The sequence below is a fragment of the Dendrobates tinctorius genome, unplaced genomic scaffold (assembly GCF_039654945.1).
Source record: "Dendrobates tinctorius isolate UK_male_01 unplaced genomic scaffold, ASM3965494v1 ptg000143l, whole genome shotgun sequence".
Taxonomy (NCBI): Eukaryota; Metazoa; Chordata; class Amphibia; order Anura; family Dendrobatidae; genus Dendrobates; species Dendrobates tinctorius.
The window spans coordinates 1,135,516-1,160,732 of NW_027361810.1; the positions used below are offsets into that span (position 1 = coordinate 1,135,516).

At 51.2% G+C, this 25,217-nt stretch overlaps 1 protein-coding gene across 5 annotated transcripts in view; it reads left to right on the plus strand.

Moving 5' to 3' along the window:
* Positions 1–25,217, plus strand: part of SEMA5B (semaphorin 5B) — a 241,460-nt gene that overhangs the window by 148,404 nt on the left and 67,839 nt on the right. For all 5 annotated transcript variants that reach the window (XM_073545278.1, XM_073545282.1, XM_073545279.1 and 2 more), the window contains 6 exons: positions 6,701–6,799; positions 9,713–9,926; positions 10,160–10,445; positions 11,336–11,471; positions 12,776–12,983; positions 13,631–13,838. In XM_073545278.1, the coding sequence (XP_073401379.1) occupies positions 6,701–6,799; positions 9,713–9,926; positions 10,160–10,445; positions 11,336–11,471; positions 12,776–12,983; positions 13,631–13,838 (1,151 nt within the window). The remainder of the gene's footprint in view (positions 1–6,700; positions 6,800–9,712; positions 9,927–10,159; positions 10,446–11,335; positions 11,472–12,775; positions 12,984–13,630; positions 13,839–25,217) is intronic.

The following is a 25,217-nucleotide window of genomic DNA, read 5'->3' on the forward strand; positions in this document are numbered from 1 at the left end:
TCCGGTGCTGAGGGTTTGTCACAAAGTATCAGTGCAGGTTACAGAGAAGAGATTTGTAACTGATGTTTTCAGCTTAAACTTTAATGAGAAAGTTCCCATTCACTGACAGCAAACAGATGTTACAGAATGTTGGTTATTCAGGGATCACAGCTGGTGTGGAGGTTCCCTGTTCGGCCTCTGCAGGATCCGCCGTCCTCTCCTCTCCCCCTGCTCCATATAAGGCCCCTGGCGCGGCACGGAATAAACACCGGTAACCAATCACTGCACCCCCAATATACAGCCCGGAAGGGGGTAACGCTGCTGATAACTGCCACATATGGTGTAATGTCTAGAGGTTACAATGCCGTGAAAAAATCTTCATACCCCGGCAAGTTTTCCGAATTTTGTCACGTTACACCCACAAACTTACATCAACGATACTCCAAAAAGACTCACATCAACATCAAGAGAAAATAGATAATATCCGTCAGGAAATCCGCTCCCAACCACCAAGTGCTGTGACTCCCATCCCTTCCTGCATCTCCTCTGGCTCACTTTCCATATTTGATCCCATCACAGAATAAGTAGTCTCCAGACTCCTCTCTTCTTCTCGCCCAACTACATGCACTACCGACCCCATTCCCTCACATCTCCTCCAGTCTCTCTCCAGTCATCACAACTCACCTAACTACAGTCTTTAATCTCTCCCTCTCCTTGGGCATTTTCCCATCCTCCTTCAAACACGCCATCGTTACTCCATTACTAAAGAAACCGGCTCTCGACCCATCCTGCACAAACAACTACAGACCAGTCTCCAATCTCCCCTTCATCTCTAAACTCTTGGAGCGCCTAGTTTACTCCCGCCTTACCCGTTACCTCTCCATTCACTCCCTTCTAGACCCTTCACAGTCCAGCTTCCGACCCCTACATTCGACTGAAACTGCACTCATCAAAGTGACCAGTGACCTTCTGACAGCAAAACGTAACGGTGACCACTCTCTGCTCATTCTTCTCGACCTATCTGCAGCTTTCGACACTGTTGGCCACCGTCTCTTACTCTCTAGGCTCCAGTCACTAGGCATTAAGGACACTGCTCTCTCCTGGTTCTCCTCCTATCTCTCTGACCGCTCCTTCAGTGTTTTGTTCTCTGGCTCCACATCATCTCCTCTTCCTCTCGCTGTCGGGGTTCCTCAGGGCTCAGTTCTTGGCCCCCTTCTCTTCGCTCTCTACACGGCCCCAATTGGACAGACCATCAGCAGATTTGGCTTTCAGTACCATCTTTATGCTAATGACACACAACTATATACGTCTTCCCCCGACCTTACCCCCGCTGTACTACAGAACGCCAGTGACTGTCTGTCCGCAGTCTCCAATATCATGTCCGCTCTCTATCTAAAACTTAACCTCTCAAAAACTGAACTTCTTCTGCTCCCGCAGTCTACTAACCTCCCTAAATCTGACATTTCCCTCTCCGTGGGTGGCACCATAATAACACCCCTACAGCAGGCGCGCTGTCTGGGCGTTATGTTTGACACCAACCTCTCCTTCACATCCCATATACAATGTCTTGCCCACTCTTGCCTTCTACACCTAAAGAACATCTCTAGAATCCACCCGTTTCTCACCATGGAAACAACAAAAACCCTCACTGTAGCACTGATCCACTCCCGCCTGGACTACTGCAACACTCTATTAATTGGCCTCCCTGTTACTCGACTTTCCCCTCTCCAGTCCATACTGAATGCAGCGGCCAGGGTCATCTACCTGGCTAATCAGTACTCGGGACGTGTCCGCTCTTCGCCAGTCCTTACATTGGCTGCCCATTCATTATAGGATCCAATTCAAAGTACTTGTTCTCACCCACAAAGCTCTCCACAGTGCGGCACCCCCTACATCTCCTCCCTCATTTACGTCTATCGGCCTAGCTGACCACTGCGCTCTGCAAACAACTTTCGATTAACCTCTGCACTAATCCGCACCTCCCACTCCCGACTCCAAGGCTTCTCCCGCGCTGCTCCAATCCCCTGGAATGCTCTACCCCAAGAAATTAGGACTATCCACAATTTGCACAGTTTTAGGCGCTCCCTCAAAACACATATATTCAGAGCGGCCTATCACGTTCACTAATCAGTCATTTTATGTGCAAGTGTGCGTGTGTAGCCCATTCACTATCTCTGTCCCTCACTCCCTCAAGACGGCTGGACCTTCACTGTAAATACACCACTGTATATACACACCTGTACTCTGTACCTCCCCCACCTCATTGTAGATTGTAAGCTCTCACCAGCAGGGGCGGCTTATTTCGTCTTATTTTACTTTAATTATTGTATTGTCAACATTGTTACTTATGACTTGTGTTTTGAAACTGTTAAACTGTAAAGTGCTGCAGAATATGTTGGCGCTATATAAAGATTATTATTATTATCAAGCCCCAGTGTGCCGAATATACCCATAAACGTACAAGCCAAACCGACCCATGAACATTGAGAGAAAAAGGAGGAAAACGGAGTCACAAAATGCTGCAAAGATTACATGGGACAAGACAAATTTCATAAAATAGTCACATAGTGTATATGGGATGATGGGAACATAATGATCATTGCCTGGAGCAAAAAGGGCCGGTGTAACCCTGCGGCAAAAATCACTGGGTACAAAGTGCTGGGGCTCGTCAGACAGCAGGAAAACTGGCGATATGTGACCCACAATGGGAATTAGCAACATGTGTTAGGGAAGAAATTCCCTGCTCATCAAGTATGTATACACCACCAAAGCACAGAAACAGACCAAGCCGAGCACATAATAATAAACGGATAGCCCAAAGAGAGGGCACACCATGTAACATGTAAAATGGGGCGGAAAAGCCTCAGCACAAGAAGCCAATATAGGAAAATTTCTTAATAAGGGAAGAGGCTAAGCCACACCACCCACAAGGAAAATAACATCAAATAATCTTAGCAAAGTAGTGAGTTACCCATTGTGCTGATTGCACCCCGACGTACGTTTCACATAAGTGGTATTGGCTTCCTCAGGGGGCGTGGCTAATCAAATCCAAGGTGTCTCCTAAATACAAAAAGGACCTGCCGTAACATGACCTAGATCTCCCTATCAGCGGGAGGCATGGCGGCGCCTGTGCAATTTGCCTCAGGCGCAACATCATGCCTACCAAAGTAAATGGGCAGAACACGCACAGCCAGGCCGGCAAAAGGTGGCAGCGCATGCGCAGTGTGCCCCAAGCAACGCGTCCCTGTCAACCACACATCGCAGTGGAGCGGACACATGTGACTGGCCGGCGCCAAGCTGTCATCGCGATCCGTCCAAATGGGGAAGGGGGAAAACAGCGAAGGAGCACAGGTAAACACTGCAATGCGCAATGCATGGCCAATAGATGTCAAAAAGCGCACTAAAATAAACAAGGTGCGCTGCACGGACCCAATTACAAAATGTTGAATAAACCCCATAAGGGAAAGTAATTGGAAAATGTTGCTAATGATTGCGTGTTTATCCAACCATTGGATGCCAATGAACCACCATCCAAAACATCAATAAATGCACGAATTCCAAAATTTTACATGTCGAATCAATATTAGTATAATGTTAACATCATCCTGTGTGCATTGCCGTACTAGAAAAAAAATAATCATTACATAAATACATAATTATTACAATGTTAATAACAAGGAGAAAACCCCCCCTGATCACACAAGAGAAAGCATGACGAATCAAGTCCTGTGACGAGTACATGGCGATGAGAGTGAGTGGCATCCGAGGAGGGGTCCGATCAGAACTGAGAGTCCTGAGTGACGAAGGCCGAGATGAGTGTCAGTATCTGTATACACAGAGACAACAAAGTGACTAATAATAAAAAGCAAGCGATTAAAATAAGAATGATAGAAAGTGTACCAAAAAGGGGGCAGCAGAGATGCAGGAACCCCACACACGAGGGGGAAAGGGGGAATCTCGCAACCCATGTATTAGAGAAACGAAGCGAATCCGTGGGACTCTTGTATTTTATTGGGCTTTTCTGTGATACAAACACAAAGTAACAAACGTCTGAGACGAGAAAAGGAAATGATACGATGTTTACTAAATATGTTACAAGCATAAATCTCTACATTGTGACGAGCATTAGTATTCAGCCCCCCTGAGTCAGTACCTTGTAGGACCACCTTTCTTTGTAATTCCTGCTGCAGTCCTTTAGGGTCTGTCTCTCCCACCTTTCTCTGCAGGCTTTTGGGGTCTGTCTCTCCCACCTTTCTATGCAGTCTTTTGGGGTCTGTCTCTCCCACCTTTCTCTGCAGTCTTTTGGGGTCTGTTTCTCCCACCTTTCTCTGCAGTCTTTTGGGGTCTGTTTCTCCCACCTTTCTCTGCAGTCTTTTGGGGTCTGTTTCTCCCACCTTTCTCTGCAGTCTTTTGGGGTCTGTCTCTCCCACCTTTCTATGCAGTCTTTTGGGGTCTGTCTGTCCCACCTTTCTCTGCAGTCTTTTGGGGTCTGTTTCTCCCACCTTTCTCTGCAGTCTTTTGGGGTCTGTTTCTCCCACCTTTCTATGCAGTCTTTTGGGGTCTGTCTCTCCCACCTTTCTCTGCAGTCTTTTGGGGTCTGTTTCTCCCACCTTTCTCTGCAGTCTTTTGGGGTCTGTCTCTCCCACCTTTCTATGCAGTCTTTTGGGGTCTGTCTCTCCCACCTTTCTCTGCAGTCTTTTGTGGTCTGTCTCTCCCACCTTTCTATGCAGTCTTTTGGGGTCTGTCTCTCCCACCTTTCTATTCAGTCTTTTGGGGTCTGTCTCTCCCACCTTTCTCTGCAGTCTTTTGGGGTCTGTGTCTCCCACCTTTCTCTGCAGTCTTTTGGGGTCTGTGTCTCCCAGCTTTCTCTGCAGTCTTTTGGGGTCTGTGTCTCCCAGCTTTCTCTGCAGTCTTTTGGGGTCTGTGTCTCCCACCTTTCTCTGCAGTCTTTTGGGGTCTGTGTCTCCCACCTTTCTCTGCAGTCTTTTGGGGTCTGCCTCCACCTTTCTCTGCAGTCTTTTGGGGTCTGTCTCTCCCACCTTTCTCTGTAGTCTTTTGGGGTCTGTCTCTCCAGCTTTCTATGCAGTCTTTTGGGGTCCATCTATCCAGCTTTGCACATCTAGAGGTGACATTTTGCCCCTTCTTTGCACACTCGCTCTCGCTCAGTGACATTGAATGACGACGTTTGTGATCAGTGATTTTCACTTCTTGTCATAGTTTATCTGGGTTTTGGGTTTTACAAAGCTCTATGCCTTGCCACAATTCTGTCTCTGAGCTCCTTGGCCGGTTCCTTTGGCCTCATGATTCTCATTTGGTCTGACATGCAATGTGAGCTGTGAGGTCTTATATAGACAGGTGTGCGCCTTTACAAATCAAGTCCTATCAGTTTAACCCTTTTCTGCCATCTGACATACTATCCCATCCACGGTACCCGGGCCCGTATGACCAATGACTGGATAGTACGTCAGCGCGATCAGCGGCGCTCACGGGGGGAGCACCGCTGATTGCGCCCGGGTGTCAGCGGATTATCACAGCTGACACTCGGCACTATGTGGAGGTTATATCAGTACTGGAGCGTTATAAGAGGGGCTGATATCAGTCACATATGGTGTAATGTCTGGAGGTTATATCAGTACTGGAGCGTTATAAGAGGGCTGATATCACTCACATATGGTGTAATGTCTGGAGGTTATATCAGTACTGGAGCGTTATAAGAGGCGCTGATATCAGTCACATATGGTGCAATGTCTGGGGGTTATATCAGTACTGGAGCGTTATAAGAGGGGATGATATCAGCCACATATGGTGTAATGTCTGGGTTATATCAGTACTGGAGTGTTATAAGAGGGGCTGATATCAGTCACATATGGTGTAATGTCTGGGTTATATCAGTACTGGAGTGTTATAAGAGGGGCTGATATCAGTCACATATGGTGTAATGTCTGGGGGTTATATCAGTACTGGAGCGTTATAAGAGGGGCTGATATCAGTCACATATGGTGCAATGTCTGGGGGTTATATCAGTACTGGAGCGTTATAAGAGGGGCTGATATCAGCCACATATGGTGTAATGTCTGGGTTATATCAGTACTGGAGTGTTATAAGAGGGGCTGATATCAGTCACATATGGTGTAATGTCTGGGTTATATCAGTACTGGAGTGTTATAAGAGGGGCTGATATCAGTCACATATGGTGTAATGTCTGGGGGTTATATCAGTACTGGAGCGTTATAAGAGGGGCTGATATCAGTCACATATGGTGTAATGTCTGGGTTATATCAGTACTGGAGCGTTATAAGAGGGGCTGATATCAGTCACATATGGTGTAATGTCTGGGGGTTATATCAGTACTGGAGCGTTATAAGAGGGGCTGATATCAGTCACATATGGTGTAATGTCTGGGTTATATCAGTACTGGAGCGTTATAAGAGGGGCTGATATCAGTCACATATGATGTAATGTCTGGAGGTTATATCAGTACTGGAGCGTTATAAGAGGGGCTGATATCAGTCACATATGGTGTAATGTCTGGGTTATATCAGTACTGGAGTGTTATAAGAGGGGCTGATATCAGTCACATATGGTGTAATGTCTGGGGGTTATATCAGTACTGGAGCATTATAAGAGGGGCTGATATCAGTCACGTGAGGCGGGTGCTAAGGGTCCCCCGTTGACGTACCACTCTTCTCACCGTCTCACGTTCGGGGTCTTTGTGTTGCAGGAGGAATGCCAGAATTACGTCCGTGTCCTGATTGTCACCGGGAAACGTGTTTTCACCTGTGGGACTAACGCCTTTTCCCCCGTCTGCACGAGCCGCCAGGTAGGTGATATGTGCACTGTGATGGCCGGTGACCCCCCCCCCCCCCCCCCCGTGTGGCCCCCAATACAAATCACACAGGGATCTTACGTGTTTTACTTCACTTGTGCTGACTCTTCTTCTCCCTGCGGCCCATCTGGGGCAAAACTCCAGCACTGAGTTCACTGTGCACTGGGACCAGTGAAGTCTGCGGAGCCCCCAGCATTGGGACCAGTGAAGTGTGCGGAGCTCCCAGCCCTGGGACCAGTGACGTCTGCGGAGCTCCCCAGCCTTGGGACCAGTGAAAGAGTATAGAAATTCCAGGCTCTACCACCCGTTGAAGGTGCTCTGGGGGTAAAAAACTATATACAAGTAATAAAGCAAAGTGAATTTATTGACACACTGCAAAGGGAACCTAACCAGAGCAACAGCACCAACGTTTCGGCATAAAGCCTTTCTCAAGGTAGTTGCATTACTGGTTAGAGCAGGAAAACGCGGGTCTCATAGGACAACCGGGTATTTTCAAATAGAGGTAAGGTTCCATACATTTCGCAGAGTGTGCGAGGGGGGAAGAGTGATCAGGTCACTATGCTAGGTGGGTGGATGGTGGATGGACGCCTGCAGTAGAGGTCCGGAACAGGCACACTCTGCGAAATGTATGGAACCTTACCTCTATTTGAAAATACCCGGTTGTCCTGTGAGACCCGCGTTTTCCTGCTCTAACCAGTAATGCAACTACCTTGAGAAAGGCTTTATGCCGAAACGTTGGGACCAGTGAAGTCTGCGGAGCTCCCAGCCCTGGGACCAGTGAAGTCTGCAGAGCCACCAGCACTGGGACCAGTGAAGTCTGCAGAGCCGCCAGCACTGGGACCGGTGAAGTCTGCGGATAGCCGCCAGCACTGGGACCGGTGAAGTCTGCGGAGAGCCGCCAGCACTGGGACCGGTGAAGTCTGCGGAGCCGCCAGCACTGGGACCAGTGAAGTCTGCGGAGCTCCCAGCACTGGGACCAGTGACGTCTGCGGAGCTCCCAGCACTGGGACCAGTGACGTCTGCGGAGAGCCGCCAGCACTGGGACCAGTGAAGTCTGTGGAGCTCCCAGCCCTGGGACCAGTGAAGTCTGTGGAGCTCCCAGCACTGGGACCAGTCAAGTCTGTGGAGCTCCCCAGCACTGGGACCAGTCAAGTCTGCGGAGCCCCCAGCCCTGGGATCAGTGACGTCTGCGGAACCCTTAGCACTGTGACCAGTGAAGTCTGCGGAGCTCCCAGCACTGGGACCAGTGACGTCTGCGGAGCTCCCAGCACTGGGACCAGTGAAGTCTGCGGAGCTCCCAGCACTGGGACCAGTGACGTCTGTGGAGCCCCCAGCACTTGGACCAGTGAAGTCTGCGGAGCCCCCAGCCCTGGGATCAGTGACGTCTGCGGAACCCTTAGCACTGGGACCAGTGAAGTCTGCGGAGCTCCCAGCACTGGGACCAGTGAAGTCTGCGGGCCCCCCAGCACTGGGACCAGTCAAGTCTGCGGAGCACCCAGCACTGGGACCAGTGAAGTCTGCGGAGCACCCAGCATTGGGACCAGTGAAGTCTGCGCAGCATCCAGCATTGGGACCATTGAAGTCTGCGGAGCTCCCAGCACTGGGACCAGTGACGTCTGCGGAGCCCCCAGCACTGGGACCAGTGACGTCTGCGGAGCCCCCAGCACTGGGACCAGTGACGTCTGCGGAGCCCCCAGCACTGGGACCAGTGACGTCTGTGGAGCCCCCAGCACTGGGACGTCTGCGGAGCCCCCAGCACTGTGACCAGTGACGTCTGCGGAGCCCCCAGCACTGGGACCAGTGAAGTCTGCGGAGCCCCCCAGCACTGGGACCAGTCAAGTCTGCGGGCCCCCCAGCACTGGGACCAGTCAAGTCTGCGGAGCTCCCAGCACTGGGACCAGTCAAGTCTGCGGAGCTCCCAGCACTGTGACCAGTCAAGTCTGCGGAGCCCCCCAGCACTGGGACCATTCAAGTCTGCGGAGCCCCCAGCCATGGGATCAGTGACGTCTGCGGAACCCTTAGCACTGTGACCAGTGACGTCTGCGGAGCTCCCAGCACTGGGACCAGTGACGTCTGTGGAGCCGCCAGCACTGGGACCAGTGACGTCTGTGGAGCCACCAGCACTGGGACCAGTGACGTCTGCGGAGCCCCCAGCACTGGGACGTCTGCGGAGCCCCCAGCACTGTGACCAGTGACGTCTGCGGAGCCCCCAGCACTGTGACCAGTGACGTCTGCGAAGCCCCCCAGCACTGTGACCAGTGACGTCTGCGGAGCCCCCCAGCACTGTGACCAGTGACGTCTGCGGAGCCCCCAGCACTGTGACCAGTGACGTCTGCGGAGCCCCCAGCACTGTGACCAGTGACGTCTGCGGAGCCCCCAGCACTGTGACCAGTGACGTCTGCGGAGCCCCCAGCACTGGGACCAGTGATATCTGTGGAACCCCCTCACATCTGCTTCCATTTATTCTCTTCGTGTTCTATAAACAGATCAGTAATGAGGCGGCAGCAGAGATGAGACCCTCTGAGACACCCGAGTCCTCAGGAGCCCCCCACAGTGTGTGCAGGTCTCAGGTTCTTAATGAAGGGGATTATTTTTATTGTTGTCCTGGCCTTGTGGCGCTGACCCCGGGGGGCACTGATGGGTCAATGTGAGGGGGCGATGACTTGTGTCAATCATTCAGGACATTGACTGTGAAATCTCGGACCCCGGATCAGAAGAGCTCCGTGGCCGGGGGGGCACGTGCAGCGTTTAGTCGCAGAGTCCCCCGGGCTTCATACGACTGCACGGCCCTATGGGCGATGGTCGGAGGTCCCCGGGATCTCGCTGCGCAGCCTCCGATCTATTTAACCTCTTCACTGCTGCTGTAGCACCATCCTTGTCTGAGGAGTTATTCACTTTGTATTTCAGGTGGGGAACATCAGCCGAGTCATCGAGAAGATCAATGGAGTCGCTCGCTGCCCCTACGACCCGCGTCACAACTCCACCGCCGTCATTACCGCCCGCGGCGAACTGTATGCTGCCACCGTCATAGACTTCTCCGGTCGTGACCCGGCCATCTACCGGAGCCTGGGCAGTATCCCTCCTCTCCGCACCGCACAGTACAACTCCAAGTGGCTGAACGGTGAGCAGCGGAGCGGGTTTGGTGCAGTGTGTAGCACACAGCACAGATGTAGCAGAGCTGAGGTTGTCACATGTCAGTGCAGATAAAGTAGATGATACATGCAGTCCTATGTAACAGAACTGGGCTCTGCCACATCTGTGTATGATATGTTGTATGTGCTCTTATAAAACACTGCAGCAGTTTTGTTACAATGTGTCAGTCACTCTCGCAACCGGGTCTTTCTTCTTTCCCAGAACCCAATTTTGTGGCTGCCTATGACATTGGCCTGTTTACGTTTTTCTTCTTCCGGGAGAACGCGGTGGAGCACGAGTGCGGGAAGACGGTGTACTCGCGAGTGGCGCGGGTCTGCAAGAACGACTTTGGGGGCCGCTTTTTACTGGAGGACACATGGACGACGTTCATGAAGGCGAGACTGAACTGCTCGCGCTCCGGAGAGGTCCCCTTCTACTACAACGAGCTGCAGAGCACCTTCCTCCTCCAGGAGCAGGACCTCATCTACGGGGTCTTCACCACCAATGTGTGAGTAATGGCCGCTGCGCACTACAAGTCCCAGGATATCCTGCAGGGAGTGATGGGATGAGTCTGAGATGCTTTGTAATGGCAGCCGTGTTACAGTGGACACAGTGTTGCTCTCGCTTTCGATGCCGGGACTGTGGTTTCTCCGGCGTTTCTCGCGGTTTCGCTCCACGGTTGCGTCTTCTCTGTTCTGTGAATGTAAATCTGAGAATCCCGAGCTGGAAACTTATTCCGAGCGGCACAAGAAAGTGATCCAGATTGTGCCAGGGGCTGTAATGGATGCGTAAAGGTTTACGGTGTGGAGCGGCGCTCATTAGGCTGCACCGCCGATCTGTCCGTTGTTGGTGCCGCTCATCCAGTCAGGGGTTGTCCACTTGTAGATAAGTTTGTGCGCCCTGCCCTGGTGTACAGTGACCGCACCGTCATCCTCCTCGCCCGCGTTCACATTGTATTGTACGTTTTTCGCTGGCGCAGTCACATGATGCAGGCAGCGAGCGACACTTTGTGCAGTGTCTGCTGCAGGGGTGATCACGAAGCCTCAGAGCTGTCGCTCATCCCCCTGAGCTTGGTGTTGCACGAGGTCGGCTGCCACGTCGCGGTTGTAGCGGCCAATAAATCCTCCATTTTCTGCTCAGTCCGAGAGTCGTCCTTCGTTCTTGATCTTCAGCTCAGGAGACCACTCAAAGTGAAGCTCAAAGGACATAAACTGCGGTACGAGGCCGTAATCCCGACTCACCTTGTGTTACGCTCCAGTCACAGCCAGAGCTGCACTCTTAATTCTGCTGGATGCTGCTGGGATTCCTTCGGTCGCTGCCATTACCTGTTCACTACCGGTGATGATCGGAGCAGAATTATTTCCAGTGATTGCAGTTTTATTTTCTCTCGGTTTCCAGAAACAGCATTGCAGCCTCCGCGGTGTGCGCCTTCAACCTCAGCGCCATCACTCAGGCCTTCAACGGCCCCTTCAGGTACCAGGAGAACCCGCGCTCTGCCTGGCTGCCGACACTCAACCCCATACCCAACTTCCAGGTGAGCCAGTGGGCGGAGCCTAGAGACTCGATGATCCCGTCCAATCAGACGTGATGTGCCCCAGATGGCATGTATCTAAGCCATGTGTGATAATGACTGCAAAGCTGTGTATCTAAGCCATGTGTGATACTGACTGTGGAGCCGTGTATCTAAGCCGTGTGTGATACTGACTCCGGAGCTGTGTATCTAATCCGTGTGTGATACCGACTCCGGAGCTGTGTATCTAAGCCGTGTGTGATACTGACTGCTGAGCTGTGTATCTAATCCTCTCCTGTGTGATACTGTCTGCTGAGCCACGTATCTAATCCTATCATGTGTGATACTGTCTGCTGAGCCGTGTATCTAATCCTATCCTGTGATACTGACTGCTGAGCCGTGTATCTAATCCTATCCTGTGTGATACTGACTGCTGAGCTGTGTGTCTAATCCTATCCTGTGTAATACTGACTGCTGAGCTGTGTATCTAATCCTATCCTGTGTGATACTGTCTGCTGAGCTGTGTATCTAATCCTATCCTGTGTGATATTGACTGCTGAGCTGTGTATCTAACCCTATCCTGTGTGATACTGTCTGCTGAGCTGTGTATCTAATCCTATCCTGTGTGATACTGTCTGCTGAGCCGTGTATCTAATCCTATCCTGTGTGATACTGACTGCTGAGTCGTTTATTTAATCCTATCCTGTGTGATACTGTCTGCTGAGCCGTGTATCTAATCCTATCCTGTGTGATACTGACTTCTGAGCTGGGTATCTAACCCTGTCCTGTGTGATACTGACTGCTGAGTCGTGTATCTAATCCTCTCCTGTGTGATACTGACTGCTGAGCCGTGTATCTAATCCTATTCTGTGTGATACTGACTGCTGAGCTGTGTATCTAATCCTATCCTGTGTGATACCTTCTGCTGAGCCGTATATCTAATCCCATCCTGTGTGATACTGACTGCTGAGCCGTGTATCTAATCCTATCCTGTGTGATAGTGACTGCTGAGCCGTGTATCTAATCCTATCCTGTGTGATACTGACTGCTGAGCTGAGTATCTAATCCTATCCTGTGTAATACTGACTGCTGAGCCGTGTATCTAATCCTATCCTGTGTGATACTGACTGCTGAGCTGTGTATCTAATCCTATCCTGTGTAATACTGACTGCTGAGCCGTGTATCTAATCCTATCCTGTGTTATACTGACTGCTGAGCCTTGTATCTAATCCCCTCCTGTGTGATACTGACTGCTGAGCCGTGTATCTAATCCTATTCTGTGTGATACTGACTGCTGAGCCATGTATCTAATCCTCCGTGTCTCGTAGTGTGGGATCCTGAATGATGACAGCCCCAATGAGAACCTGACGGAGCGCAGCCTGCAGGACGCTCAGCGCCTCTTCCTGATGAACGACGTGGTGCAGCCGGTCTCCGTGGACCCTCTGGTGACGCAGGACAGCGTGCGCTTCTCTAAGCTGGTGGTGGATATTGTGCAGGGGAAGGACACGCTGTATCACGTCATGTATATTGGGACCGGTACGTCACTGCTGATGATCATAACGGCTCATCTAGTAACACCCCCAAAGTAAGAGGGAGGGTAAATATATGTGCACAGAGCACTGCAGATTACAGGCTACCATCAGATATGTGGGTCTGGAGTGCTGCAGATTACAGACTGGTGTCAGGTATGTGGGTCTCGAGTGCTTCAGATTACAGGCTGGCGTCAGGTATATGGGTCTAGAGTGCTGCAGAGTGCAGGCTGCCATCAGGTATGTTGGTCTAGAGTACCGTAGATTACAGGCTACCATCAGATATGTGGGTCTGGAGTGCTGCAGATTACAGACTGGTGTCAGGTATGTGGGTCTCGAGTGCTTCAGATTACAGGCTGGCGTCAGGTATATGGGTCTAGAGTGCTGCAGAGTGCAGGCTGCCATCAGGTATGTTGGTCTAGAGTACTGTAGATTACAGGCTACTGTCAGATATGTTGGTCTGGAGTGCTGCAGATTACAGGCTACTGTCAGATATGTGGGTCTGGAGTGCTGCAGATTACAGGCTACCATCAGATATATGGGTCTGGAGTGCTGCAGATTACAGTACTGGTGTCAGGTATGTGGGGCTACTGTCTTATTTCTGGGTTCCTTTGGCCTCTGTTGATTTGTTGAGTGTCTCCTTTTGCTCGGCAGAACGCGGCACCATCCTCAAGGCGCTGTCCACCGCCAATCGCAGCCTGCGGAGCTGTTACCTGGAGGAGATGCACATCCTCCCGAGTGGCCAACAGCAGCCGATCCTCAACCTGCAGATCCTGCACAGTAACCGCTCCCTATTCGTGGGACTGAACAATGGCGTCCTGAAGGTTCCCCTGGAGCGATGCTCCATGTACCGGGCCGAGGGGTAAGTGATGGGGTGAATGTGTCTGCTGGGGGGGTAGGAGTGTCTGCTGGGGGGGTAGGAGTGTCTTCTGGGGGCAGTTGTGTGAGTGATGATCTCTTTTTCCTGCCCCGCTGGGTGACTATGCAGCCATTGCTGACGGTGTGGATGCCGCCTGGGCTGGTTGTACTGCGCCACATGGGCACAGCGGAGCCGCGTTGGGTGTAATGTGGGTCTACTTGAGGCGGGTGCACAGCAGGCGTCGGCTGTTCGGTGTAAGGAGTGCTGCGCAGGTTGCAGGAGGGCGCAGCGGATGAGAGCGTTCACCCTGCATTACCCTGGTTGCGGGGGTCCGCTGCTTCATTACTCCCCTCATCTGACATCAGTGTCCCCATGGCAGCGGTCAGTCGCAATGTGTGTTACCTCCACCCCGCACCGCAGAGTATGAATCCTCCTTTGTCTCCTCAGATTTCAGAGAATTTTATCACCTTTTCTGCAGCTATCGACAATCCATCTCTGGTGCAAAGTGTGGCGCTGCCGAGTCCGAGACGGCCAGTCCACAGCGACTTACAGGGAGCGACACTTCGTGCAGAGCGCCACATACAGGCAGCGAGAGATACGGCGCTGTCACCTGGTGATACAGGACCAGGAGGGGCGGATGGGGATCAGGAGGAGCAGGTGGGGGCCAGGAGGGGTGGACGGGAATTAGAAGCGGATGGGGGCCAGGAGGGGAGGGCGGACGGGGATCAGGAGGAGCGGATGGAGGCCTGGAGGGATGGGTGGGGGCCAGGAGGGATGGGTGGGGGCCAGTAGCACTGTCAGATCCCTGCAGGTGGCAGTGTAACACAATCACGTTATTAAAATCCTTTCCTGGCAGTCCCTCAGATAAGGTTTGGGGGAGAGGGTCCACTTTTCACCTGTACACAATTATTACCCGACCCTCGGTCACAAATTTACCTCTATACTCTCTATAATAAGACACTGGGCAGTTTGGTTACTGAATGAGGAGATGCGGCTTTTTTCTGTGCAAAGTGAATTATGCCGAGTGCTGCCCGTCCAGTGGTGTTGGGGTCCCAGATCCGCACAGGGGCCCGCCGGGGGATTCCCCTACTACCCTGTAGTCCGGTCTGAGCCTGAGGGCTTGTAATGGGGGAGGATGGGTGCTGGGTGTCTGTATATCTGGCGATATCAGTAGAAATGTCCAAACCATGAAAAGATACTTAATGGACACCAAAACAGACACACAGATGAATATAAAAGCAAAAATGGAGGGAAAAGCTGAGATCGTCGGCTCCGACGTCAAGCATTGAACTTCGCGTCCTCTCCCTCCTGGTACACTTGTGTCCGTTGCTCCCTGTTATCAGCCATTTCAGGCCGGGGAGAAGATGACTGTAGTGTAGGAACTGCCCGGAGCTGAGAGCCTGCCAGTGACAGCGCGTGGTAGTGCCCGCTGTACCCTCAGGCTGCGGCAGGGTCACACTGAGTGTTCTGCGGACAGGGGTCATTACTCATCATAGCGGCACACGATGTCCCCCAATATTGGGGGCTGCTCTGCGGCGTCGCAGGGATCCGGATTTACTGGGAGATTTTTCATTTCCTTTTTGGATGTACAAATATGTACACTACCGTTCCAGAGTTTGGGGTCACCCAGACAATTTAGCGTTTTCCATGAAATCTCATAATTTTATTAATCAGATGAGTTGCCAAATGAGTGTAAAATCTCGTCCAGACATTGACAAGGTTCGAAAAAAAGATTTTTATGTGAAATAATAATTTTCTCCTTCAGACTTTGCTTTCGGCACAGAATGCTCCTTTGCAGCAATTCCAGCATTGCAGACCTTTGGCATTCTAGCAGTTAATTTGCTGAGGTAATCTGGAGAACTTTCCCCCCATGCTTCCAGAAGCCCCTCCCACATGTCGGTTTGGCTTGGTGGCACTTTTTGCGTACTGTACGGTCAAGCTGCTCCCACTACAGCTCAATGGGGGTTGAGATCTGGTGACTGCGCTGGCCACTCCATTACAGATAGAATACCTGCTGCCGGCTTCTTCCCTAAATAGTTCTGGCATAATTTGGAGGTGTGCTTTGGGTCATTGTCCTGTTGTAGGATGAAATTGGCTCCAATCAAGCGCTGTCCACAGGGTACGGCATGGCGATGCAAAATGGAGTTATAGCCTTCCTTATTCAAAATCCCTTTTACCTTGTACAAATCTCCCACTTTACCAGCACCAAAGCAACCCCAGGCCATCACATTACCTCCACCATGCTTGACAGATGGCGTCAGGCACTCTTCCAGCATCTTTTCAGTTGTTCTGTGTCTCACAAATGTTCTTCTGTGTGATCCAAACACCTCAGACTTGGATTCGTCTGTCCATAACAGTTTCTTCCAATCTTCCTCTGCCCAATGTCTGTGTTCTTTTGCCCATATTAATCTTTTCCTTTTATTAGCCAGTCTCAGATATGGCTTTTTCTTTACCACTCTGCCCTGAAGGCCAGCATCCCGGAGTCGCCTCTTCACTCTAGACATTGACACTGGTGTTTTGCGTGTACTATTTAATGAAGCTGCCAGTTGAGGACCTGTGAGGCATTGATTTCTCAAACTACAGACTCTAATGTCCTTGTCTTGTTGCTCAGTTGTGCAGCGCGGCCTCACACTTCTTTTTCTACTCTGGTTAGAGCCTGTTTGTGCTCTCCTCTGAAGGGAGTAGTTCGCACCGTTGTAGGAAATCTTCAGTTTCTTGGCAATTTCTCACATGGAATAGCCTTAATTTCTAAGAAGAAGAATGGACTGTCGAGTTTCACATGAAAGTTCTTGTTTTCTGGCCATTTTGAGAGTTTAATGGAACCAACAAATGTAATGTTCCAGATTCTCAACTAGCTCAAAGGAAGGTCAGGTTTATAGCTTCTCTAATCAGCCAAACTGTTTTCAGCTGTGCTAACATACTTGCACAATGGTTTTCAAGGGTATCTAACCATCCATTAGCCTTCTCACACAGTTAGCAAACACAAAGTAACATAAGAATACTTGAGTGATGGTTGTTGGAAATGGGCCTCTATACACCTATGAAGGTATTGCATTACAAACCAGACGTTTGCAGCTAGAATAGTCATTTACCCCATTCACAATGTATAGAGTGTATTTCTGAATCATTTATTGTTAACTTCATTGGAAAAAAACTGCTTTTCTTTCAAAAATAAGGAAATTTCTAAGTGACCCTAAACTTTTGAATGGTAGTGTAAATTTTCTGTATAAATCTCGAACTGCGCAGTGAAGCCGCAAATCACCGCAATGAAGGTGCAGAGAAGAATTGTCGCAGACTTAGTGGTGTCTGATGATTCTTTGGTGGATCCGGTGGTGTTGTTCTGCCCGCTGGGTGATGGGGGTCATTGTGCTTCCTTGTACATGTAGTATGATTTGTAGGGTGCTGTCCCGGCGGATGCCGCTGCTCTCGGGCTGACGCCGCTGACCTTGCTCTCGGCATTGTCTTTATATTGCCATCACTTCTGCTTGTAAACGTTTGACGGCGGATATAAAGCGGCCGCTCCCTGGTTTATGATATTTTGGCGTTTCCATCCCTGGCCGTCCTGGCACTTTGTACCGCGCAGCAGGGAGACGTCGCGCCCTGATTTACGGACGCAGTTTTGTGGAGCGCTCGCAGTCTCGGGATGTTTTCTCTCGTGTCATTAAAGTGATAAAATGGCCTCTTCTGTGAGAAGCACTTAATGCATCAGTCCATCAACCGGCAAACGGCGCACTCGTCACGGAGGAGGGGGTGCTGGTGAAGTTGGTGCAGGACCAACGAGCGACGCTCCGCTGGAGAGTGACAACATTCTGCTTTATTGCGCCGCCTGGTTTGCGCTGCATATTACCATGATGCCGGAGGATTAACACATTCCTGGGGAACCATGGAGGCAGAGCGCCGGCTGCAGGGGCCAAACATGGCTGACATTGCGCACTGTTACTGCGGCATCCACTGCACCCAGTCACCGCAGAGGAGAAAGAGGCTGCACACAGTGACCGCAGAGGAGAAAGAGGCTGCACACAGTAAACGCAGAGAAGAAAGAGGCTGCAAACAGTGACCGCAGAGAAGAAAGAGGCTGCACACTGACCGCAGAGGAGAAAGAGGCTGCACACTGACCGCAGAGGAGAAAGAGGCTGCACACAGTGACCGCAGAGGAGAAAGAGGCTGCACACAGTGACCGCAGAGGAGAAAGAGGCTGCAAACAGTGACCGCAGAGAAGAAAGAGGCTGCACACTGACCGCAGAGGAGAAAGAGGCTGCACACTGACCGCAGAGGAGAAAGAGGCTTCACACACTGACCGCAGAGGAGAAAGAGGCTGCACACACTGACCGCTGAGGAGAAAGAGGCTGCACACACTGACCGCAGAGAAGAAAGAGGCTGCACACAGTGACCGCATAGAAGAGGCTGCACACAGTGACCGCATAGAAGAGGCTGCACACAGTGACCGCATAGAAGAGGCTGCACACAGTGACCGCATAGAAGAGGCTGCACACAGTGACCGCATAGAAGAGGCTGCACACAGTGACCGCATAGAAGAGGCTGCACACAGTGACCGCAGAGGAGAAAGAGGCTGCACACAGTAACCGCAGAGGAGAAAGAGGCTGCACACAGTGACCGCAGAGGAGAAAGAGGCTGCACATAGACTGCAGAGGAGAAAGAGGCTGCACACACTGACCGCAGAGAAGAAAGAGGCTGCACACAGTCACCGCAGAGGACATTGAGGTTGCACACAGTTACCGCATAGAAGAGGCTGCACACAGTGACCGCAGAGGAGAAAGAGGCTGCACACAGTAACCGCAGAGGAGAAAGAGGCTGCACACAGTGACCGCAGAGGAGAAAGAGGCTGCACATAGACTGCAGAGGAGAAAGAGGCTGCACACACTGACCGCAGAGAAGAAAGAGGCTGCACACAGTCACCGCAGAGGACATTGAGGTTGCACACAGTTACCGCATAGAAGAGACTGCACACAGTGACCGCAGAGGAGAAAGAGGCTGCACACAGTGACCGCAGAGAAGAAAGAGGCTGCACACAGTGACCGCAGAGAAGAAAGAGGCTGCACACAGTGACCGCAGAGAAGAGGCTGCACACAGTGACCACAGAGGACAAAGAGCCTGCACACAGTGACCGCAGAGGACAAAGAGGCTGCACACAGTGACCGCAGAGGAGAAAGAGGCTGCACACAGTGACCGCAGAGGAGAAAGAGGCTGCACACAGTGACCGCAGAGAGGAAAGAGGCTGCACACAGTGACCGCAGAGAAGAAAGAGGCTGCACACAGTGACCGCAGAGAAGAAAGAGGCTGCACACAGTGACCGCAGAGAAGAAAGAGGCTGCGCACAGTGACCGCAGAGGAGAAAGAGGCTGCGCACAGTGACCGCAGAGGAGAAAGAGGCTGCGCACAGTGACCGCAGAGGAGAAAGAGGCTGCGCACAGTGACCGCAGAGGAGAAAGAGGCTGCGCACAGTGACCGCAGAGGAGAAAGAGGCTGCGCACAGTGACCGCAGAGGAGAAAGAGGCTGCGCACAGTGACCGCAGAGGAGAAAGAGGCTGCGCACAGTGACCGCAGAGGAGAAAGAGGCTGCGCACAGTGACCGCAGAGGAGAAAGAGGCTGCGCACAGTGACCGCAGAGGAGAAAGAGGCTGCGCACAGTGACCGCAGAGGAGAAAGAGGCTGCGCACAGTGACCGCAGAGGAGAAAGAGGCTGCGCACAGTGACCGCAGAGGAGAAAGAGGCTGCGCACAGTGACCGCAGAGGAGAAAGAGGCTGCGCACAGTGACCGCAGAGGAGAAAGAGGCTGCGCACAGTGACCGCAGAGGAGAAAGAGGCTGCGCACAGTGACCGCAGAGGAGAAAGAGGCTGCGCACAGTGACCGCAGAGGAGAAAGAGGCTGCGCACAGTGACCGCAGAGGAGAAAGAGGCTGCGCACAGTGACCGCAGAGGAGAAAGAGGCTGCGCACAGTGACCGCAGAGGAGAAAGAGGCTGCACACAGCCTCGTGTCCGCAGCCTGGCATTGAGTGCAACCTCGGCAGCCGAGACATGGAACAGGAAACTGGAGACCAAAACTTGTTACATTGTTACAAACATTTACAATACATGGCTATAAAACACCATTACCAAAAGATGAGAACCATATTATATAAAACTTATTTTTTATTTATTTCATTTAAAATTATCCATAAAAATGCTACATTAATATAATCACAGCAATTGTACCCCATTTGGTGCATCGCTAAATGTAAAGGGGGCTTATCTGACACTGGCTGGGTGTTGGGGGTCATCTTCCGGCTGTAGAATAAATCTGGAGCCGATCAGACGCCTCCTTTGGTTGTGATTATCACTGTGAAGCACCATTATTTGAGCGCGGTATGGCAGCATTATTAGTGCATTAGTGGTGTTACTGTTAGCACACAGTATGGTGGTATTATTTCTGCACTGTTTGGTGGTATTATTTGGACGTTGAGCATTTTATGGCAGTATTATGTCTGCATTGGCTGTTTGTAGGCATTGCTCGGTGGTATTATTTTGCACAGTTTGGCAGCATTAATAGCTTCAGTTTTCGGAGCCATCTTTTCAGTTTCACCGCCATATGTAGAGTTTATCCCTCTGGCTCCACTGGCCCCGGTCAGGTCGGATACTTGGCTGTTCCTCTCCCCGTTTCGTTCCACCGTTCGCCTCGCTGCAGCTGCCATGGATCCGTATCAGTGATGAGCGGCAGGAGTGCTCCGCACTCTCCGGTAATTCGCGCGCTCATCTCCCCGGCAGTCTCTGTCTGTGACTCTCCTCATTGCGGTACTTGGAGTCTACAGGTCGCCGTCTCCTCTGATTTCATCTTCAAAGCTGCTATAGACCCCAGTCCTTGTTACATGAGCTCGTTAAGACCCCGGAGCTGCGCTCATCTCTGCAGGGAACTGTCCGCAGCTTCATGAGAGATCTGCGGAAATGTAAGGGTGAAGCAAGAAGCCACCATTGCCTGTACAGGGAGGGGATGGGCCGGAGGGATGCGATCGATGGATCGGAGGGATGCGGATGCCCACTTTGTCTGTTTTGCCCCCTAGAGCGCACGTTACTCTGAATCGCTGTGACTCGTCCTCGGCTCTCCGGAGCTTTTACAGTTATTTTATTTGCCGCTGAGACGAACCTGCCGCAATTAAAACCTGAAAATGTGTACGAGGCGCCCACCCTTCCCCCGCCGCGCCGTACCCTCATTACAGGAAAATACGAGCTGATTGTAAGTGACCGCTCTCTGCCTACGGCGGGATTATAAAGATCTAGTACAGATTTCACACCGCACGCACACAGTGAGTGCACATAGGGACTCGATATAAGGCGTGAGGGACTGTCTGTTTTTCGGCTCCAGATCCACATACACTTATGGATTTGACAGTTGGCAATGGGTTAAATCCGTTCTTTTGCTCTTTTGTGCCATTAGATGAAGGATGTGATTTTTTTTTTTCAGCGTTTTCATGTCTTTTCTTCCCGCTTTTGGCAGAGCGGGGGCCTCTCTGGTCATCGGACAGCGATGGTCCTAGACATTGTAGTAAGTGGCGCGTGCGGAGCAGCGGGCGCTGGGATTGGCTGCAGCTTGTGCCGCTTGTCACCTCTCGAGTCCTGACTGTCTTATTACGGCTCATGATGACTTCGAGAGGTGAAAATCCATTTCTCGCCCTGCGAGACCTCGCTGTCCCCAGATAACGATCTTTGTCAAGTGCTGAATTTTGATTAATGAGATCCTTCCATTGCTGACATGGGTGAGAGGGCAGGGGCACCGGGAGCAGCATTAAGCAGCTTCACAGCAGCGCTCACGTCTACACGTTATTCCTCATTTATATAGGTGCAATTTCTGTAAGGAGCAAAAATCCATTGTGAAGCTGTAAAGGGGGCGCAGTGTGAGGGTCCGCGTCTAATACTCTGATCTAGGCCTCATTTCATCTCATACTCTAGTCACCTCCAAAGCTGCATAAAACCCCCCATACCTGCAGTAGCAGACACATCCTGTGGACAGGAGTGGCGCTGTCTCTGGAGGAGAGCAGGCGGCAGCCCATTAACCCTTCTCATACCTGCTCCCTGTGATGTCGTTGTGCTGTATGTTGCGCTGCTGCAGTTTGCGTCACAGTGTTCCTGTGTCACCCACCCGTCTCGGGAACGCCTGCCCTCACCCTGTGGCACATTGTGTGGTATCATTTACCCGTCACTGGCGCTCAATGAGTGGCATTGGCAGCGATGCCGGGGGAGTGAGTGGTCCTGGCTGGGACCCATAATGTTGGGGTCTTGTTACCATGGAGAAATCTGCCTGGGAACGTGTGGTGGTCTGCGGCTGCCAGGTACACTGGCCCCTAATGCCAGCCTGGGTGCCCGGCTACATGCCACGTGTCCGCAGCCTGGCATTGAGTGCAACCTCGGCAGCCGAGACATGGAACAGGAAACTGGAGACCAAAACTTGTTACATTGTTACAAACATTTACAATACATGGCTATAAAACACCATTACCAAAAGATGAGAACCATATTATATAAAACTTATTTTTTATTTATTTCATTTAAAATTATCCATAAAAATGCTACATTAATATAATCACAGCAATTGTACCCCATTTGGTGCATCGCTAAATGTAAAGGGGGCTTATCTGACACTGGCTGGGTGTTGGGGGTCATCTTCCGGCTGTAGAATAAATCTGGAGCCGATCAGACGCCTCCTTTGGTTGTGATTATCACTGTGAAGCACCATTATTTGAGCGCGGTATGGCAGCATTATTAGTGCATTAGTGGTGTTACTGTTAGCACACAGTATGGTGGTATTATTTCTGCACTGTTTGGTGGTATTATTTGGACGTTGAGCATTTTATGGCAGTATTATGTCTGCATTGGCTGTTTGTAGGCATTGCTCGGTGGTATTATTTTGCACAGTTTGGCAGCATTAATAGCTTCAGTTTTCGGAGCCATCTTTTCAGTTTCACCGCCATATGTAGAGTTTATCCCTCTGGCTCCACTGGCCCCGGTCAGGTCGGATACTTGGCTGTTCCTCTCCCCGTTTCGTTCCACCGTTCGCCTCGCTGCAGCTGCCATGGATCCGTATCAGTGATGAGCGGCAGGAGCGCTCCGCACTCTCCGGTAATTCGCGCGCTCATCTCCCCGGCAGTCTCTGTCTGTGACTCTCCTCATTGCGGTACTTGGAGTCTACAGGTCGCCGTCTCCTCTGATTTCATCTTCAAAGCTGCTATAGACCCCAGTCCTTGTTACATGAGCTCGTTAAGACCCCGGAGCTGCGCTCATCTCTGCAGGGAACTGTCCGCAGCTTCATGAGAGATCTGCGGAAATGTAAGGGTGAAGCAAGAAGCCGCCATTGCCTGTACAGGGAGGGGATGGGCCGGAGGGATGCGATCGATGGATCGGAGGGATGCGGATGCCCACTTTGTCTGTTTTGCCCCCTAGAGCGCACGTTACTCTGAATCGCTGTGACTCGTCCTCGGCTCTCCGGAGCTTTTACAGTTATTTTATTTGCCGCTGAGACGAACCTGCCGCAATTAAAACCTGAAAATGTGTACGAGGCGCCCACCCTTCCCCCGCCGCGCCGTACCCTCATTACAGGAAAATACGAGCTGATTGTAAGTGACCGCTCTCTGCCTACGGCGGGATTATAAAGATCTAGTACAGATTTCACACCGCACGCGTCATATAATCCTCACCTGATCGCCGCCTGTGTCCGTTCTCCGCTGTTAATACTTTCCTGCCGTCCGCCACAATCCTGACATTTAGGATGCGGCGCCGCGATTTTTCTTTCACTTATGTTGGTCCGTTTCTCATTAGCTATTGTGGAACCACAAGTCTCAGCATGCCCTGACAGTAAGCAGCTAGTCCTGGGCCATCGATTGTCGGGCCCGGGGAGGATTTTAGTGCAAGGATTGATGTGGCTTCACCTGATCCTGGGATCCTCATAAGTGATAGAATCTTTAGGGTCCCGCCCGTCCACAGTCTGCTGGCAGCGTGTACAGAACCGGGGGTCCGGGTCAGGCCAGGTCCTTCCTTGCCATTTCCTGGTCCGTGGTTCCGCAGATGCCTTTTCATTGGTTGCAAAACCCAAATTAGTCATGAAAATGTCCGATCCGTCTCAGGAGCGACCCGGGTCTGTGAGATAATTGGGAACATTGAGACAATTTACTATCTTGGCCTTAGGACTATTTTGGGGTGAATGTGAAGTCACTGGAACGTGGCGCCATATAATCCCGCACTCGCTATTTCTCAGCCGTAATGTTCCTCTTTGTGCCGCCGAGTAGAGAACAAAGCAATTACCTGGCCGGTTAGTGAATGCGTCGTCCTCCGCCTGGATTGCATTATTTGTCACCCACGGTAATGGCTGCGGTGCTGGGTGATTGCGCTCTGTATTTATGGTCACAGACGGTGCCACCTGCGGTGCGGAGGTACCGGGGGGTCTGGGATCTTTGGGGGTACAACAGAGTTCTGCAGTCTCTGGTGATGGCCGTATCCCCGCATTCGGCATCACACATGGATTCATCACATGCAGCGTCGCATCCTGCAGGAATCTCATGAGATATTCTGTACATCGCTACAGCCGTGGAAGGTGACGTTGTGCTTCTAGCTCTGCTGTCACCCTGCAGAGGACTGTGGACAGAAGATCTTCTGCTTAATAAGATCCAGGTTCACATCTGTGCAAGTTATGGTTTTTGCAGGAGGTAGCATGCTGGGACTAGTAGTCCTGTAACAGCCGAAGTGTGGGGGTTATTGGTTCCTTCCATTCCTGGCCTCATCTCTTCTGTCATTATCCTGTAGAGTCAGAGACTTTATCTGCTCATATCAGATCAAAATGAGGATGGAAACCTCCGGAAATGGACATTCAGATTTTGCTTCTATTTATCAAAAGACACAAATTTTCATTTATTTTTCTTGATGTTTTATGTGTTGATACTTTGTGTGTGTGTGCGCGTGGACTGTGTGTGTGATCAGAATCTGTGTGCGGACACTGTGTGTGTGAGTGCGGACACTGTGTGTGTGAGTGCGGACACTGTGTGTGTGAGTGCGGACACTGTGTGTGTGAGTGCGGACACTGTGTGTGTGAGTGCGGAGACACTGTGTGCTCAGAATCTGTGTGCGGAGACTGTGTGTGCTCAGAGACAGGGTTTGTGTGGTTTGGGCTCTTCTTGCTGGAAGACCATAAATGTGGTAATGATTGAGGTTTCTTGGGATCTCGCCTCCATATTCAGTAAGTGACTGTAACCCATCGCTCCTCTTAGTTATAACATAGTTATTAAGGTTGAAGGGAGACTTTAAGTCCATCTAGTTCAACCCATATCCTATCCTAACTTGCCCTAACATGTTGATCCAGAGGAAGGCAAAAAAAAACCCCATGTGGCAAACAGTAAGCTTCA